At 40.4% G+C, this 19,985-nt stretch overlaps 3 protein-coding genes across 6 annotated transcripts in view; 2 read left to right on the top strand and 1 right to left on the bottom strand.

The window, feature by feature from the left end:
- LOC143741591 (uncharacterized) overlaps positions 1–19,985 on the bottom strand; it is a 42,669-nt gene that overhangs the window by 6,817 nt on the left and 15,867 nt on the right. Inside the window, exon 2 of one of the 2 annotated variants that reach the window (XM_077233857.1) lies at positions 46–276. The exons of the other annotated variant lie outside the window; for it this stretch is intronic. Within the exon in view, the coding sequence (XP_077089972.1) occupies positions 46–214 (169 nt within the window). The 5' untranslated portion in view covers positions 215–276. The remainder of the gene's footprint in view (positions 1–45; positions 277–19,985) is intronic. 2 annotated transcript variants of the gene reach the window in all.
- LOC143741596 (uncharacterized) lies at positions 10,261–12,396 on the top strand. 3 transcript variants are annotated; one of them, XM_077233866.1, is made up of 8 exons: positions 10,261–10,421; positions 10,597–10,819; positions 10,902–10,989; positions 11,176–11,475; positions 11,619–11,709; positions 11,795–11,911; positions 12,032–12,109; positions 12,208–12,396. In XM_077233866.1, the coding sequence occupies exons 4-8, from the start codon at positions 11,288–11,290 to the stop codon at positions 12,259–12,261; spliced, it is 528 nt and encodes a 175-aa protein (XP_077089981.1). In that variant the 5' UTR covers positions 10,261–10,421; positions 10,597–10,819; positions 10,902–10,989; positions 11,176–11,287; the 3' UTR covers positions 12,262–12,396. The 3 variants fall into 3 exon arrangements, with proteins under 3 accessions (XP_077089981.1, XP_077089979.1, XP_077089980.1); XM_077233864.1 differs by having other exon boundaries at positions 10,902–11,475; XM_077233865.1 differs by having other exon boundaries at positions 10,597–11,475.
- Positions 12,483–13,405, top strand: LOC143741602 (uncharacterized). The gene is made up of 3 exons (XM_077233874.1): positions 12,483–12,651; positions 12,928–13,076; positions 13,180–13,405. Exons 1-3 carry the CDS (start codon positions 12,641–12,643, stop codon positions 13,359–13,361), a joined length of 342 nt encoding a protein of 113 aa, XP_077089989.1. The 5' UTR covers positions 12,483–12,640; the 3' UTR covers positions 13,362–13,405.

The raw sequence follows: 19,985 nt of genomic DNA, 5'->3' as shown, positions 1-19,985 counted from the left end.
CATAAAGATCAAATGACTGAGTTCAGCTTTGAGATTGAAACCAACCTGTTTGTTCCTCAGTATCTTCTCGTTTCACTCTGAATGTTTCTTCAGTCTTCTTGTCTTCACTCTCCTCTTTAATAAACACTGTCTTTGTTTGTTTCCCATCTTCTTGTTTCACTCTGAATGTTTCTTCAATCTTTATGTCTTCACTCTCCTCTTTAATAAACGCCATCTTTATAATAGTGTCTCGTGGATCTCAGTCGCTTCACCAAGAGTTTTTCCTGTGTGTTTTTCCTGTTTAAGATGAGAATAATTAACAGAAAGAAAAATAAATCCAAACTAAATCTCTGTGTGCGTCTCAATCAGCTCTAGTTCAGTAGTTCAGCGCACTGGTAAGAGAGTCAGTGTCAGTCAAAAACACTCAAAACTACCACTACAAAGACTCTTCACATTTAGTTGTGATTTATATTTGTATATTGATTAGAGTGATAGTTAAATGGTCCAACTCTGGTCTGATATGCTTAAAACAGAGAAGTTTTTCCTCTGAGTTGAGTTTTCCACGTACAGACGACACCATTGTCAAAACGTTCCCAATCCACACGGATCCGCAAAAACGACTAAAAACTCTGTATGCTGCTGCCAGGCCATTAAATGGTGATGAAACACTATAGGCTGAACACGTAATACGCATGTGCATGTGTTACGGCTGTACTTGGTGTCATCTCTGCCGTGTATGTGCTTCCCCTGCAGGTGTGCCGTGGAGCTGAGGGGTAATCAGGTGGATTGGGTGCACCGGTGTGCCTCTTGATAAGAGCTTCCTGCTTGGCGTCCTCGGCAAGCGTTCCTTTGTACATCGATCCCTGGCCAGGACCGAGATGTTGATCGGCGTTGCAGCGTTGTGGCGTTTTGATAAGAATTTGAAGAATGTGAAAATAAAGAGATCCTTGTAATCACCGTAAATGCTTTCTCCTCCTTCATCGTTGCTCCCTATTAAGGGCGTACTCGTCAAACTAAAATTCGTGTTTGGATTTGTGTGAATTTTTTGGAAAAACTTTGTCTTTGAAGGAGGATAAAAGGTAGGATATTTGAATGGATTACATTTGTATATTATCCAACTATTTTGTAAATTGGTAAAGTTGGAACGCTCTTAGATTGATAGGCTCTATAACATAATTTGTTTGGGGTATATTTAGGAACAAAACTTCCCTTCTAGGTATAGTGTGTGTTTTCGGACACGCAGTTTTTTGTTTTAGTTTGTTATTTTTGGGTGGCTCGGGAGGAAAGCCGGCAACAAATCCAACAACAGCGTCTACAGGTTGAAAAGCGGCGACTAGATTTACACGAAGGTGGTAAGCCAGGGGGGGGGGGGGGGGGGGGGGCAAGTGCTGATACTGCTTCGACGAAACTGAGTGTGGCTCATAATTTACGTTTGGTACCGCCGTTTAATGAGTCAGAGATGGATATTTTTTTTCTCCTATTTGAGCGAGTCACAGTAGCGTATAAATGGAGTGATGTTGAACGCGCTATGCTCCTTCAGTGCGTTTTAACAGGTAAAGCCCAACGAGCCTATTCTACGCTATCGGATGCTGACAGCCAGAATTATGAAGCCATTAAGGCGACGGTGTTAAAAATTAATGAACACGTGCCAGAAAGCTATTGGCAACAGTTTCATACGTTAGAGCGAAGTTTGAATCAGACAAATGTTGAGTTTGTACGGGAGTTGGCTGTGCAGTTTGATCGTTGGTGTATGGCGGCAGATATTACAACAATGGATAAGCTGAGAGAGTTAATTCTATTTGAACAATACAGGAATACACTTCCCGAGATTATAGCTACTTATCTTGCGGAGCGTCAGGTTAAAACTGCTTCAGACGCTGAACTGCTGGTTGATGATTGGGAACTTATACATAAGCCTCGTGCTGAAAGATTAAGTGAGCGCCAGGTTTATACACGGGTAAATTCTTCCATTATACCTATAAGTCCAGCCAGGCGTTTTGTGGAAAAAACATCAAGTGACTATGATACATGTAATTGTAGTTTGGGAAAAGGACATTGGAAGTCGAATTGTCCAGTGCTTAAGTCAAAGACTTCAAGCGCAAAATTTGTTAGACCCGCCTATTCCACGAAGCCTGCTGTCTTGGCTTCTGCTGTTCCTGTGGTAAACCAGTCTGTTTTTCTACCAGTCGCACACTGATAGCTAGCTTTTGATTTGCGGAATTGGGCTTAATATATTATCCGTACCCCTGCCTAAAATTCATTTGACCTGTGACCTAGTGCAAGGAGTAGTGGATCTTGGTATACGCCCTATTCTACCTGTTGATGGCGTCTCATTGATCCTTGGAAATAACTTAGCCGGCGGACGCGTTTGGGTTAATAAATCGCCCTGTTTAGTTGTGACTGATGCACCGTCTTGTACTGGTGATCCAGATGAGAGTGCGCTACAGTATCCGGAAGTTTTCGTTGCGTGTGCGGTAACTCGTTCTGGTGATCAGCCTAGGGCTGAAAAGAAAGTTAGTGGGTCTGAATCGTGTTTCGTTCTGAGTGATTATCCCATTGTGGTTTCTTGGGAGGAGTTGTCAACTGAGCAGCAGAACGATGAAACATTAAAACCACAATTTGAACAAGTTGTTGATAGCACTGAAATTCGGAGAAGAGCACAAGGCTATTTTATTGAACAGACTGTTTTATTGAGAAAGTGGTCCACGCATGCTGTTGATGGTATGGGAGATTCTGTCATTCAGGTCGTGATACCAGTTAAGTTTCGCTCATTAGTGTTGAAAATGGCTCACGATAAGTTTGCCGGTCATGCTGGTGTTCAGAAAACGTATGATCGGATTCTTCGATATTTTTACTGGCCGCGTATTAAAAAGGATGTTAGCAGTTTTATTAAGACCTCATACATCCCAGCTTACCAGTAAACCGAACCAGTCGTTAAAGCCAGCTCCTTTGCGTCCAATTCCGGTTGTATGTCAACCGTTTGAACATCTTATTATTGATTGTGTCGGTCCACTACCTCGCTCGAAAGCTGGAAATGAGTACTTGTTGACGGTGATGTGTCAAGTTACGCGTTATCCAGCTGCTTACCCATTGCGCTCTATTAAGGCGAGACACTACAGGTGAATATGGTAATTTTTTTTAACTAGCAGATATCACCATGAAACTTTGCCAGTTGATTACCTACATTAAGTTGAGAAGAAAATGTATTACAAGTTTTCTGTAATTTAATGTTTAAATATGCAAATGAGGCATTATCTAATAAAATATGCGCTAATTCGCATATATTTAAAAAAACGAAATCTGAGTATTGGATAAAGCCAGGTTCAATTTTTTTTTTCATTGTGTTCACATGTTAGATGGGGAAAAAATTACAGAGGGATTTATGGATATCTACTTTTGTTATCCTGTAAATCAGAATATACTGCCAATAGCCTTAAAAAATGATTTTCCCCATGTTTTTTGGAATACAATGTTATATAAATCAGGCTAGGAATAATATATTTACAAATCCCTCTGTAAATGTCTTCATAATATAAGTAGGTACAAGACTCGAAAGTTTGGTGTATATAGGTGCTACTGAAGTGGAGATTTCGGACTTGGAGTATGAGAGAAAAGTCATTTTGAGAAAACGGGCTTTAAAGATTTAGCATCAGCCAATGAGATTGCGCATTTAGAGTAAAATCCCCTGTTTTACTTTCACGATTGGTTGCTGATAAAAAGGAAATGACCATATTTGGATCCGACAATATTGTACACGAGAGAGAGAGAGCTTTCTAACGGTGTGTGTGATGACAGGGTGCAGATCGCGATCGCGGAGCAGAGGGATGATTTATAACGACAACTTTTGATGAATTTATGAGAAATCTACAGACGCAAACAGACAAAGTGTAGTAAAATAAAGACCTAAATGTGTATTTCGGACTTTTTTTCAAAAGGACACATGATATTGCTGCAAAGTGCACCAGTGACCGAAAAGGTCAAAATGTCAACATTTTAAGAGAAGCTTACTCACATTTGCACATGTTCTGGTGCTCCTTCAGGGTCTTCTTTTTGATACAATATTATGTCACATGACATACCAAAATGCATTATGGTCCAAAATGGACATTTATGTCTGTTATCCAGGAATGACATTAGAGAAATCACAATTTGAAGACAAAAGTCTTTGTCATAAAAATTTAAATAAACTTAGTATTATCACTATATTTGTAGGTATCGTTGAAAACATCAATACAATTATGCCCAAGTAGATTATAAATACTTTTAATTATATTTTTTACATTTTTGTCGTATTTTTGTATTCAGATTTTAAGCAGGGACAGTTACCCGGAATGACATTTTGGGACTTTTGAGCTCAATAGTTCCTTCAAGATTAATTATTCATATTGAATTCGCACATGAGTAATTAAAGAAGGGGAAGTTGAGTCTTTTAATGAAGTGCATTTAAAAATGTATATATTTTTAATGTAATTAATATTCTTTGGACACCGGAATTGACACGCCACGTCAGTGACCCAGAGATAGAAGGGACGAACCAAGGACGGGGCTGAGCGTGCACCTGAGACCCACAGAGACGGATTGATTGACAGCTGCTGTCAGACTCTAAAACGGAGAGCGACTGGAGTGACGCAAGTAGCATTGCAACAGAGCAGTCATGCGAAGTCGAGGACTTTTCTCCCCCACCTTCACCTGAAGTGGAGGATGTTGAATTGAGGTACGTTAATTCTTTCCAGGATTATTATTACTATTATGTTCAGTATATTTTGCTGCTATGTGAAAAAAATATCCAGCAAAACGCATGTTTGACGACACCAGAGGGTTAACTTTAGCCTAACGAACATAAATTGTGATTAAAAATATATGCTTACTCACATCATAAGGATCGTTTTCAATATTCGTAATTACAACTCCTGACTCCCTACAGTAGTTTTGACAGAACCAGATGCTTTTATACCAGGGGCTGCCAAGGGCGCGGTGAGCTCGCACCAAGGGCGTGACAGAGTACCGTCACAGAGTACCCTACGTCACAGAGTACCCCTACTTCAGGAGCTTTCCATTTAACCTGAAGAGGGCAGCACTCAGACGTTTTTACACCATATATTTGAAAATTAAAACACTTTATACCCAAATGTCAAAAAATGTACTCGAATCAAAGAACAGCATTTATGAAGCTCCATTCTTACAGATCATTAACTAAAAAAAGTTGTTTCAGTGTTTAGTTACCCTTTAAGTATTTAATTGCCAAGACATATATATATATTTATCTACTGGAATAGAGCGGTGTAAATATTGCATAAGGCCATCCTCAACCTTACAGTAGTCTACTTGTGACACTCCATTTGACACGATTTCTGTTTAGCAATCGACGATTGTTGTTATGCACTGGGATAACGTAGTTAACGTTACAGTCACTGTGCTGTAAATTTAGATACCTTCACTGCATATTTCTGAAATGAACGCGCCTTAACGCGCCTCTCCGAAACCCATTCAAGACGGATTTGAATCTGATCGCTCAAACCACTTCAGGAGTAGGTCTGAGACTCATTCCAGACGAAACTGGACAAGTGTAAATGCATCTGGTTGGTGAAACCACATATGTAAATTTTACTCCTCCCAAAAATGCTAAAAAATAAACATGTGAGAGCGTGTTATAGGCTATATGTAATGTTATAGTAAGATATGACGGCGCTATGTAACCCCCCTTCACCCGGGTCCCACTCGACCCGCTCCGAGCGGGCCTCAAACCCGGGTCTCCGGCATGAGAGTCAGGCGCTCTAACAAGGAGGCTAAAGACTGCAGCCTCTAGCATCTGTCGCCAGAGCGCCTATTGAGATCAGAAGAGTGAGGTTTTACTCGCACAGCAACTACTAGCTGGCCTCCGTTACACTCACCCCCCTAAAACTCACTCCCATTCAGGTCACGGCACCAATGTAACCCCCCTTCACCCGGGTCCCACTCGACCCGCTCCGAGCGGGCCTCGAACCCAGGTCTCCGGCATGAGAGTCAAGCGCTCTAACAAGGAGGCTAAAAACTGCAGCCTCTAGCATCTGTCGCCAGAGCACCTATTGAGATCAGAGGAGTGAGGTTTACTCGCACAGCAACTACTAGCTGGCCTCCGTTACAGCTACAGCAACACGCATTACCGCAGATGAGAAGCTCAACATCTATTCATCAAGCCAACGAGCAAACTATCACAAATCATAGTGAAAGTAAGTCGCAGACGCTTAACACACAATCATCATCATTTAAAGTAAAGAAATTAAATGAAATGATCTTACCAGTGCTGTTGCCGCTCTCTCTCTTATTGCGATCTTTGCTTTTTATTTTAGCTGATGCTAAATAAAATGCAGCTCATATCTGTTGCTTTCGGTGACGTGAACTCCGTGAAATCTGCATATAGCGCGGGAATTGAAGTCAGATCGTATTTATATCAGTTTTGCAAAAACACATTTATGTGACCAGGTGTAAATGGAATCGTTTTGATAAATCAGATAGCCATCCGATCTGAGAAAACGCATGAAGTGGCCAGGTGTAAACAGCCCCTAATGGCCCTTTCAGGCAGGATGCGGAATGCGCTGCACTATGAAACCCATTTATTGCAATGGCTTGCGCCGCGCGAGGACGTTTTGTTGCTGAGTCCAAACCAACAAACGCGGAAATCAAATTGGCTTGCGCAGCGCAAATCACTTTGTATCTGAAGGGCTATATTTTATTTCTCCATTTTAATAAACAAACTATTCAGTCAGATAGGTATTTGTTGTGAGAGAACAGTTACAATTTCAAGCATTTTCAAGCATTTTATCCCAAATTTAAGCACTTTTCAAACCTTGAAAACACAACATCAAAATTCAAGCATTTTCAAGGATTTCAAGCACCCGTAGGAACCCTGTGTATAAGTCATGCCATTTGTCACTTTGACGGTGTCTGCATGATTAAAATATGTGCAATGAATGAATTGTAAAATACTTTTCTTACTTGGTATTTTTGGGTAACATATCTAAAGATTCTTAAATCAAGATGCATTTTCTACATAAGAAAAGTGACCTTTTTTTATCCTGCAAATTATCTGCTAATTGGGTAAGAAAAATAATCTTGTTTCCGTTTGTATTAAGAATATTTTTCTTACCCTGTAGGCAGATAATTAGGGCCCAAGCCTTGAAAAGGCGAAGGCCCTATTTTTTCCTAAGGATTATTATTATTAGGGCCCAAGCCTTGAAAAGGCGAAGGCCCTATTGTTTTCCTAAGGATTCTTCTTCTTCTTATTATTATTATTATTAGGGCTATTATTAGGGCTATATATATATATACTATTTTGAGGATGAAAAATTGCCAGCGGATTTTTGATATCTCGAACGGTTTGGCCGTGGCGAGGAAACAAATTTATGGCGAATAATGGAAACAAGAAGTGTGTTATAACTTCTTTATACATTAATTAATCTTGATGAAACTTCAGCAGTGTGTTCGTTGGCCAGGCCGGTCACATGGATGTAAATATTGTGAGTCAAAGTTATAGCGCCACCAACTGGCAGCAGGAAGTGTGTCACTTTCAAAATGCTTTGAAATCACCCTCTTATTTTTACCCGATTTGCTTCAAACTTTATGTGTAAAATGTAAACACACGCCAGATGTAGACCTGTGAAAGGATTATTGATACCTTATATAATGTTGCCATGGCAACGCATCAAACTTTAATACTCTTTTTGGATGCTTTTGAGACTCTTAACATTCTTCAAATTGCATGAAACTCGACAGACACATCTCATTTATTACCTAGTAGACATGTGCAAAGTTTCAGAAACGGGCATGGTACAGGGGCTCAGTAGCGCCCCCTTTTGACAAAAGTGGGGGGTTAGTTTTATCTACAAAACAACAAAACTCGGTATGTATATTGTACTCTTCAAGCCGGACAACTTTCTGATTTAAAGTCATTAGCTCCGACCAACAGGAAGTCAGACATTTTGCTTTGAATGTGGATTTTCAAGCATTTTCTCTCCCTCTCTGTCTCTGCCTCTGCGTCTCTGTGTGTGTGTGTGTGTGCGTGAGATTTGCTTTTATTCTTGTTTTTCAAGGTTTCGGGGGCTTTTGGGGCCCTTAACGTGCTCGAAAACTCTTGAAACTTTGCACACAGTTCAGAACCCGCGGCCATCAGGGACGGGCTGAAGCTGGTACCCGGGCATGGCAGGGGGGCTCAACAGCGCCCCCTGGAACGGGGTTTGAAAACTTGGTTCATATATCAAACACACTTGCATGAATTAATATAAAACTCGGTACACATATAGATCTCATCGAGCCGAACAACTTTCGTGCTCTAAGTTTTACGCCAGCCCAACAGGAAGTCGGCTATTATGGGTTGTTTGGAAAACGCATGCTTTGGAATTTGAAACACTTCTCCTAGAGATTGCATCCGATCGTCAGCAAACTCGGTGTGCATGAAGTCAAGACATTGAGGATGCTAAATTGCGGACGGATTTTTGATATCTCGAGCGGTTTGTCTTATAACTTCTGCATACATTGACGGATCTTGATGAAACTTCAGCAGTGTGTTCGTGGTAAGAGGCCGATTACATGGATGGGACTATTGTGAGTCAAAGTTATAGCGCCACCAACTGGCAGCAGGAAGTGTGTCACTTTCTAAATTCTTTTGACAAAAGTGGGGGAGTTAGTTTTACCCACAGTAACAAAACTCCGTACATATATTGTTCTCATCAAGCCGGACAACTTTCTAATTTACAGTCATTAGCTCCGACCAACAGGAAGTCAGATATTTTGGTTTGAATGTGGTCATTTTCTCTCTCTCTGTGTGTCTCTGTGTCTGTGTGTGTGTGTGTGGGGGGGGGGGGGGGTTTAGATAAACCATACATATATATATATATATATATATATATATATATATATATATATAGCTGCGAGCAGCGGTGAAGGGCCCGAGCCGGTGCCACCGCCACCCCGGCTTGGGCCTGTAATCGCTGCTCGCAGCTATATTTATACTTGTTTTAGGTAAAATGCATTTAATTTGATCACAGACTCAGTAAAAAAAAAAAGAAGCATTTTTGCAGCGTCAATGAATGAATGACGCATTTAAAGAGCAACATGCAGGTTGAATTTATTTCTGCAGAGGTATTTTAAAAACACATATGTAGAAATTACTAATGAAATCTCATTTGATATTGAGATTTTGATGAAAATGTACTAGGCTCTGGAATACGCCTTTCCTGCTATAGCAACGCGTCATATGACGTAGGCCGAGGTAAATAAAAGAGCTTGCGTCAGCTTTCTCATTGTTGGGTGTTGGTGTAGTTAGAGCAGTATTGAGAGAGAGAAAGTTTTAGATCGAGTTTTAGAGAAGCCATAATGGTAAATTATTGTGTTTATGCTAGTTGCAGGAATTCCAGCCTGTCAGGACATCGTGTCCATCATTTTCCTTCTAGGAAAAACAAGGCTTTTCGGTCTTGAGTGCGTTTTGTGCAGGTGAAGAGAGCAGACTTCACTGCCGTGTCCGTTACCACACACTCGGTCGTTTGTGGCGCACTTTTCACTCCCGAGAATTATCGAACTGGAGATTTGATGGAGTCTCGGATGGGATTTCGGAGTAAGGACCACGTGAGGCTGATTACTGATGCTGTTCCCTCGGTGCACTCGATGGGATCAAGTCCACCGTCAAAGTTTACACCGGATTTTGTCGCGGGCGGGACTAGAGGACCAAGTACTAGCGGTAGCAAACATTCTGTGCAACGAAAACGAGCACTTAGCAGAGTAAGTCTTACTTTTAATTATTTGAACTCTTAATTTGTGTAATTTCGTAATAATAATAATAGTATAATGTTTAGTATAATGTTTTTATATAATGTATTTTTTATTGTATTAAATATTTAATATTTATTTTGTATAATAATACAGCGAGAGGGAGAGAGACTGAACTTTAGGACAGGTTGTCGTAACGTAACTGTCTGCCTTCTGAAATGAATTTAGTAGTTTGCACAATCCTTTAACGTTAGCTATTGGCAGGAAGCTAACGTTAGCCCAACTCTCCCGTTTCCCCCGCATTTCAATTCAAACTGTTCTCCCACTGCCTTCCCGTCTGATTTTGTATCCCAGTAGGCTAATGTTATAAGTTACTCTCCATTAAATTGCAAGGTCCATGTATTACCCAATATGTAGTAATCCCCTAGATTTTTTTGACTTGTCAGAGTTGCTTTGGTTTTATATCTCTTTTTTATTAACTGATTTATTACTGGTCTAGTTTGTAACTAAGCTTGTATTCTATGTTATTGTGTTTTTTCTGTGTTTTCAGATTTTGGCAGAGAGTGCAGCCAGTAATGAAGGGATAGACGCACCTAGCACTGTAGATTTCGAAGAGACAGAGGGCTTCTCTCTACACAATACTGAACCAGTCCTTTATCGTGGGTCACAGTGCAACATCAAATGTCTGCAACGTTCATCAGGTACTGTAACTTGTATGTATCATTAGCTGTATATGGCACAAACATTTACAAATTACTTCTAATGGTAGAAAGAAGACATTTCATACTGGACTGTAGTGTTGTGGCTGTGCATGTGTTGTGACCACTGACTATGTGATGTTGTGCAACTAACAACATTAATCTATTTTTATCTTAGCTGTTCAGGTAAAGCCTGAAATGGTTAGTGTGGGGGCTCCGACTGAATGGTTTAAGCAACAAACATCAACTCCACTGCACAGTTCTGTCCAAAGTGAGGACGAATCCTATGATGTCATGGACCATTCTGATCTGTCATGGATCCCAGACGAGGAGATGAGTAGTGAGACATCTGATGAGAAGAATGCAGAAGAGCCAATACAGGAATCACTCAATGACATCAAGTAAAAAAATAATACCTATTTTTATTGTGATTGTGTGTGGTCACTGTCAGCATTAATGAGCATTCTCCTTTTCTTTTTCCAGTGTGGCTGACAAGTTCATTGTTTGCCTAAGCACGCTGATATGTCTGTTCACTGTTTGCTCGGTCTGCTGTGGGGAAACCCAGGGACAAGTTGAGTACAAGGAAGGGACTTACATAAAAATCAAGCAGGTAAGATGATATTTTTGAACTGTTTGTCTGGAGTTGAATCATGGCCTTACCCTGGAAATGGAAGCATGATCCACTTTTAATTTGGTCTGTGTATATACTGTATACATTAGTTGTATTAATTTCCTGTTTCATATATATATCGGTCAGGCCTGCACAGCATGTGGCTATCAGCGTCACTGGCAGAATCAAAATATGCTGCACCGAAACATGCCAGCCTGCAATCTTCTACTCAGCGGGCTACATTCACTTTTCGGGCTGCATGGCTACTCAGACCATCAGAATGCTGAAGCTGTTTGGGCTGCAGTGCATCAGTGCCAGCACTTTTTTCCACCATCAGCGCCTCTACACAATTCCTACCATCATGCAGGCCTGGCAGAATGAGCAGAGAGGGATCATCAGAGAGCTGAAGGAGATTGGGGGTGGACTGATCCTCTCTGGTGACTTCAGGTAGTTTGATTTGGCTCTTATTGCTGATACAGAAAACAGGCCAACACAGTATTAACAGATACATAATGTTTCTCTTTTTTTTTTCTTTTTTTTTCATAAATAAAAATAAAAATAAAACATCTGAATGTTTTTGACATTCATAGATCAGACTCTCCTGGACATTGTGCCAAATATGGAACGTATTCCTTGATTGAAGACCGAATAAACAAGGTTTTGGATATTCAACTTGTCCAGGTAGGTTAATATCCTAGACACAATAAATCAGGTGTCAGGTTTAAAAGCTATTGATATGACCAAATTATTAATTTTTTTTTGTTAGAGCTCAGAAGTCCCAAGCAGCACCTGGTGTGAGATAGAGGGTCTGAAGCGCAGTGTGCGGTTCCTGAAGGACCAAGGCATGCAGGTGTCAGCCCTAATAACTGACAGAAATCGGCAGGTAAAGATGCTTGTACAGACCAGAATAGATAGATGGACCTCTATATCATAACATATACTGTAAAACTGTACTGTGAACTTGAATTAAATGTTCTCATTCTTAATGTGTTGCATATTATAGGTTGCTAAGTGGATCCGTGAGGAGTTGTTGTTCCTGAAGGAACGAGGCATTTCTACGACATCTGGCATACTGGGAAAAGTATGTAACGTAATGTCGCTGCCGTAGTTTTGCTTAGTTTGGATGTTATTTGTGATTCTAGTAGCTTTCTCAATATTTACGTTTCTGCTCTGTAACAGGTCTACAAAAAGCACTGGATGCTGTGGCCAAGGAGAAAGATTGTGAGGACCTGAAGCTATGGAGACCCGCCATCATCAACCATTTATACTGGACTGCGTCTTCAACCCCAAATGGCGATTCTGATAAGATGGAGGCCAAGTGGCAGAGGATGCTGAACCATGTTCAGGATATCCATGAACACAGCTATCCTTCATTTGTCAGCTATCCTGACATGTAGTCAGTGTTTTGTAATAATAATAATATTAATCATAAAATACACTGTTTTATACAGGATCAACAGCTGCAATAAAGTTGGAAAGTGTTGCTTCCAGAAAGGCCCAGCTGAAGGATATTCGACAGCTCTCACCACAACACCAAACATTTTCCTTGGAGGCATTCCATTCACTTATCCTGCACTTTGCGCCAAAGCACACCGGCTTCTCTTTTCTTGGAATGTACAGCAGGTAAATGTTGATGAAGGTTAATGGTAGGGGTGCACGATATTGACAGAGATATTGCGATATCGATAATGAATATTGCGATATGGATATTAATTTTGATATTTTTAAACGCATGTAAAACTACAAAAGTTATGAGAAAACGGCTCAAAATAGATTAACAAATAAAACAAGTTTTCTTACAATATAAGGTTCATTTCAACTGTCTTGGACTGATACAACATGAATAAATAAATAACCATGTATACATACTAATACTCAAGTGTACCATTTTTATTACAGACTTCTCTTAGCGGCCCTCCACTTCAATAACAATGGAGACAGAGACTCAGCTCGAACGAACGATGGTGAGGTGCGCTATGCAGTCCGTTACCCCCGGTTTCGTAAGGGTGGCTGGGTCGTCCGACCCATAAAAGAGAAACCATCATACGGTGAGCAGTTTCATGATCAGTTTCTACTGATCATTTTTTTAGGTGACTCATTCAGTTAACTAGTTGATTAATTGTGATCTCAATATTTGTTTCCCTCATAAAGAATATGCATCGGCCCTGATGGTCTCCCTGAGAGAGGGATACATAAGGTCACCACAGGCCCTCAAAGAAGACAGCGCCATCGTGTCCTCAGCTGCACCTGCCCCTCTTTCCACGCATCACAAAATCGCCAAGGATGAAGCAGTCGGCCACCATCTTGAACGTCATTCACGTTTTAAGTCCTAATTACTGTCAATGAAATTAGGAATACATTTTATACACCAAGACAATTTGTGTAATTTTGTGTTTATTTTGTGCAAAAAAACATTTATTGATTGTCTCCCATATGGGGCCATTGGAAGCCTCTGTATGTTCCTCCTTCCTCTGGAAACTGCCTCCTGATCGCGACCACAACACAAGCAGGTATCGCCTTCCTGATCTCCCTGCCCAGAAACCCATATGCCCATCGGACTGCCTGCCTGTAGGCTGTGTATCGGAATTGCCTAGAGCAATGAAGGGGGCAATCATGATATTAACAATCCTGTTATAGTCACTACACTGAAGTGATGGAAGTATTTGATGTAACATTTTCCGTTATTTTATTCCATAATGGTAATGTTAATTGTAGAGCCTCAAGTATGTATGCACATCTGAGTTAGAAAATCTGCTAAACCCTCAGCATCAATAATGCACAATCTTTTGACACAAAATTTGTGTAGAAAACTGACAACTATAATAGATTAGGTGTATAATAATATAATAGTGGTGTTAAAACTTCGTCTAAACATACTCTGGTCTGTTGACTTGGAGAGGGCCATGCTCCTGCCTGAAGTTGAAGTATGCTACCTGCAGTGAAAACGGGTTGAGGCAACACTCAAAGCCGGGATGGAGCATCAGGCAGGTAATATCCGTGGCCGGAACTAAACCCTCAACTATGGCCCAATAGGGCATCCACCTCTCGACAACACATGCTGTCCACCGCCGACGCCATAGACTCACAATGTCCGCACAAGCACCTAGCCAACAAAAAGCTATCAGGGAGACCCTTGCCTCTCTTCCTAATCTGCCCCTATCCTGCAGGCAAAACCGCGTACTGGAGTGCTATTGTAGCTTATGTATTGTCATTATTAATTTGTTGTTATGGCATGGTATTTAGTCAATGTAGATAGTGCTAACCAGCTTGAATGGACTGCATAATCACTGTCAGCGTAGAATATGAGAAGACAAAACGTTGCTGGCTTAAATTAAGACAATCTAAATGGATGTTTAATCAAGAACAAGGTCGAACGTATGTTTGCTAAAGCAGATTTATTGCAAAACACCAAGGTACTAGCCATACAGTAGATGAACCAGAGTTAGCCACGGTGCTAACTTACATGAACTCACCAAGTCATTTGCCCTATTTGCCACTGGTTTTCTTGACACCACAACTCTACTTCTCTCCTCTGCCCATTGTTCCTCCCCCTGATCTCCCCCTGACTATCTCGCCTAGGAGGCTCATAATTACAGGCCTGTGGGCCATCATAAGCATGTTCGTCCACATCGGAGAACTCAGTTTCTTCATTTGCATCCATTGTAATCTGAGCTTGAACTTGACCAGACTCCCTCGCCGATCGTCACTTCCGGTTAGTGCTTTACAGACGCGGAAGTTATTTTATCACAATTTATCTCAAAATATCGTTAATGGCTAAATATATATTACTCCAGTTAAGAAAATCTAATTGTTCTATCATCAACATACACTATGCTATATAGGGGTGTCCAACCTGCATGTTGCTCTTTAAACTCCGCTTAAGCTTTAAAAACGGGGAAGAGACCGAAAAAACTCTGGGTTTACCGAAGAAAACCTGCTTCTGACCAGGTTAGGTTCACAGCGTAAATTACCATGTTAACTGACTCTGAGTATTGTTACCTTTCTTTCAGAAACGGGCTTGACTTACCCTGCTTTCTCGGGTTTGACATACCTCCCATCATGGGCGTAATTTCCTATGGTGACAGGGGGGACATGTCCCCCCCACTTTTCAAAATCCCATTTGTGTGGGCGGAGGGCGGAGCATCACGAGCTCGCAGGACGTGTGTCAGGACAATCTCTCATCTCACGGAATGATAATATCAAAACATAAACTCTCAGTAGCGATGTTCATTTCGATGCCCACAGAGCCAGATAATAAATGCTGTATGGAGACTGAACAGGTATAGTCTAGTTTAATTACGGTTATAACTTGTCTTTCCATCTTTCTTTTATCCACTATTAGTACAAGCCTGTTGTAGCGGACCGCGTCCGAATGTTGTAAAAATATACTGATGAGTTCAATTAAGTTTATTGTACATCACACAAAAGATGAAGCGTCAATTACACTCTAGAAAATCACTGTAGGAGCTGAATAAACACTGTAACGATATAAGAAGTCTGCATTAAAGTATTATCCATAAACTCTCTCCCTCTCCCTTTCATTATTAGGAACATACACAGCAAAGTACAAAAAACACTCGTGACAACTTACAGTAAACATATTATACACACCTTTTCAGGGGGTGCTTAATAAACTGGTAAACTGTATATCCGTAAAACAACTCCTATGAACTGTAATAAAGTGCGCGCTCTCACTTTCATTACTGCCATGATCAATAATGTTAGGCCTATGGCTCCAGTAAATAAACAGAGCTATGGGGATTAATACATCCAGCTACACAACACCGACAACACTTGGGAGACATTCTTGTCAGTGCATGCAGCAATGGCGGATGTGTACAACTCTCAACTCGCTGTGAACTCGATCAGGGCGGTTCTATGTTAGAACGGCAGTGTCTGTCAACACTCGTGGGCGGGGCCTGTGGCTTAGTGACGTCACTAAAGCCGCATTCTGAAAACAGGTCGTTGGGAGACACTGCTTATGATTTATGGGGATTTTAAAAAAAGGAGTGGGTGGATTTTTATCACTGCTGGGTGAATTTTGCATAATAGGTCCCCTTCAAGGGTGTTGCATATAATCTCTTAAACAGTTCTCTAAGGTAAGGGAAACATTTAAGTGTTTCACGACAGCGATTCTGGATTCACGTTATAAAAGACTGTTGTTGCCATAGATACGCAAAACACTATCACTAGCAATTTCGCAGTTTCATCAAAAAAAGTAGGCTAGGATATCGGAATGGATAAAGAAAACAAAAAAAGAAAGCCTAATTGGACAGAGGAGGAGAAATGCATTCTTCTTGACGAATATGATAAAAGAAAAACAAATTTGAAAAGCAAACTAAATCCCAATGTAACTGCTGCAAAAAAAAACAGAAACAGTGGGAAGAAATAACGGAATAACAGTTCAGGAAGTCCTTAAAAAATACGAAAACATCTCTGTGGTCGCAAAAAAGAGCTAAGCGCTTAAAAAAAGAAACCAACAAAACAGGTAAGATCAAGCAATATTACGCTTTTAAAGGGTTAGTTCACCCAAAAATGAAAATTCTGTCAGTATTTACTCACCCTCATGTTGTTCCAACCCCGTAAGACCTTTGTTCATCTTCGGAACACGAATTATGATATTTTTGATTAAATCTGAGAGCTGGATCACTCCTCCATAGGCTTCTTAAGGGATTGAAGCTTGCCAGCCCCGAAAAGTTATTAAAGATATCGTTAAAATAGTCCAAGTGACTACAGTGGCTCAATCTTAAGTTTATCAAGTGACGATAATACTATTTATGGGCAAAAAACCCCAAAGATAACGACTTAATTTCAACTATTCATTTCCTTCTCTATTGGCCTCTCGTCAGTTAACTTAGTATGATAGCGTAGAGCTACGTCACACGAAGGCTCACTATTGGTCGACGCTGGTCATGTGTGTGATGCGTGTGACGTACAACAACAGAAGAACTGCGCTATATCACTAGTGTACTGACTCGAGGCCTACAGCGAAGGAAACGAATAGTTGAAATAAAGTCGTTATTTATTTATTTTTTGCGCACAAAAAGTATTCTCGTCGTTTGATAAACTTAAGATTGAGTCACTGTAGTCACTTGGACTATTTTAACGATATCTTTAATAACTTTTAGGGGCTTCAGTCATGCCAAGCCATGCACGCAGCAGCCTGCTTGATTTTATGTTATAACAGTGGTTTGTGTGTTAATGCTTTAATAACACAATTTATGTGTTAATGCTTTAATAACACAATTTATGTGTTAATGCTTTAATAACACAATTTATCAGGAGCATTTATAGTGATGTGTATGATGGTGACACGTAGGCTAACTTGAAAGTATTTGGAGGTGCAGAACAGAGGAGGAGAAAGAGAAAGTAACATAGAAAGTAGTTGAGAACGTCAGTTGTAACGACCCACGTATTAAAATGGTCGGGTTTAAATCGGGCTCTTGGGCTCATAATTATAGTTAATGTGTCGGGCCGGGCTCGGACACAACGTGCACGGGCTCGGGTAGGGTCGGCTTGATTTTTTGGGCCCGATCTAAGCTCTAAGTTGAGCACGGAAACTCCAATGTTTGGGTAAGATGATGACACACACAACTGGATGTTAGCTGGCTGAGCAAGTTCAGCATCACTGAAGATTAAACATTTAAAATAGCACTCATATTCATGAATGACTGTGTATTATATTATTAGCTTGCTAATCGCTAGTAAAGCTAATTATTAATTAGCCATCATGCTGGGTAAACTTGCATGAGTGCTATTTTTTAATGTTTAATCTTCAGTGATGCTGAACTTAACATCTTACCCAAACATTGACACAATTTTCACAGCTAAAGCAAATTCCTGACAGGAGAGCAAACAATTGCATCGAGAGCAAAGAAAAGCGTTTTGAGAGAAACACTTTTTTTTTAGAGATAGAAAATGTTTTCACACTGATAGCAAAAAATATATATTTGAGATTTTTTTTCCAAGTATTTTGAGAGAGATTTTTTTTCTCAGAAATAATTTAAAAAAAAATTATGTCCTATGAGAAAACACTTTCTCTCAAAACTTTTTTTAGTCTCAAATATTATTTTTTGCTATTGGTATGAAAACTTTTTCTCTCAAACTTTTTTTCAGATCATTTATTTTCTCGCATATAATAAAGACACATTTCTAGCTCCATAGTTCCATAAATTCAGCCATGTCGTCTTATTTTTGTCCGCGTTACTCTTAAAGCCCATGTTGCAGGTTAACCACCACTGTCGATTAATGGGTACATAAATCATTCAAGATATGTGTATCATTTTTAAAATGTCTCAAAAATGGTCTAAAAGGCCAGTTTTTTACGGTTTTGGTATTTACGTTTTTTTTTTACTCAATTCTGTGATGACGTCACGTTGGGGAGAAGTGGAGGAAAGGTAGCCTCAGCCTAGTATTAGAACTATGGCGACTGACTGGGATGAGGAAGAGGTGGCAAGAGCCAACATGTATGATGGCCCGCAGCCGTATAATTTCGAACCTGCCAGACGTGAGAGGGCAAAAGGAATTGCCAAGAACTGATGGCCGTCAAAGCCTGCATGGTCCGAGGAGAATGAGTGGAGAGTTGGTGAAGTGTCCTGGTGAGTTGCTATCATTTAGCAACGCAGCAATGAGCACTGGAGCTAGTCTACGAGGAGCAGTGCACAATAACGACACATATTTTCTTACTGTCATTGAATAGCACCGAGTGAAAAAAATCAACGTTTCCTTTATATCTAGTGGCAGTGAACATGACGTTAGTTCAGATAAGTACGGGCAACCTTTGTCAGTGTCGTAGTACTGGTAAACTTTGTCTTTGTCATCTAGAAATAGAAGGCATCATTTACATTTACATTTATTCATTTAGCTGACGCTTTTATCCAAAGCGACTTACAATTGCTATATGTGTCAGAGGTCGCATGCCTCTGGAGCAACTAGGGGTTAAGTGTCTTGCTCAGGGACACTTTGGTGTCTCACAGTGGATTCGAAACCGGGTCTCTCACACCAAAGGCATGTGTCTTATCCACTGCGCCAGGCATTCATATAAATTTTTTATCTTACAGTTACTGTAAATTCGGCCTCTAGTTCATAAACGCCAGAGGAGAACTGGCCCCCGACTGAGCCTGGGTTCTCCCAAGTTTTTTTTTCTCCATTGGGTCATCTGATGGGGTGTTAGGACACCATTAGGTCACTGGATGGAGTTTTTTCGGTTCCTTGCCACTGTTGCCTTTGGCTTGCTCAGTTGGGGATATTCAAGTTAATTAACCAATCATACCATTGATCAGCTCTACCAAACTAGGATGTCTTTTTTTCCAGTAATAAACAAACATTGTTAAGTTGTTTTGATTGATACTGTGAAGCAGCTTTGATACAATCTGTATTGTGAAAAGCGCTATATAAATATATTTGACTTTACTTGACTTGCGCCATCATGCTAGCTATATGGGCGTTTCTAAGCGTTTATCCGTTTATCTCTTCCTCCGGTGAAAATATTGTTGCAAACGTACCCGCCGCGTGCCTGACGATGTGTTTGGCGGGTGCTTGTATGGGCGGTATAAAGAGAGAGATAGGCAGACAGCAAGATAGCATAACGTTAGCATAGATAGCTAGCAGCTAGATAGATAAATAGATAGAAATATATAATAGGTAGATTGACAACGTAGAGTTGGTCGCACGTCAGAGGCGCCCGCGCCATTGGATGTGCAGTTGCCGGATATACTAGCCTATCTATCTATATCTATATATATCTGTCTGTCTATCTATATATCTAGTCTATCTATCTATATCTATATGTATTTATCTATTTATCTATAATCTGCGCTATATGAATACTCTCGCCTACTACTCGTCTCTCTAGTCACTCTCAATGCTCTCAAGGCGGGCTTTGGTAAATTCTCTCCCCAAGGTGACGTAATGCAATGCATTGTGGGGGAAAGGAGAATCGTTGCAAACCGCTGTAA

Source organism: Siphateles boraxobius, unplaced genomic scaffold (assembly GCF_051911475.1).
Source record: "Siphateles boraxobius isolate OS27281-9 unplaced genomic scaffold, OSU_SipBor_1 19, whole genome shotgun sequence".
In the NCBI taxonomy this organism is placed as follows: Eukaryota; Metazoa; Chordata; class Actinopteri; order Cypriniformes; family Leuciscidae; genus Siphateles; species Siphateles boraxobius.
The sequence above is the reverse complement of the archived record's forward strand: the minus strand, read 5'-3'. Positions and strand labels throughout refer to the sequence as shown.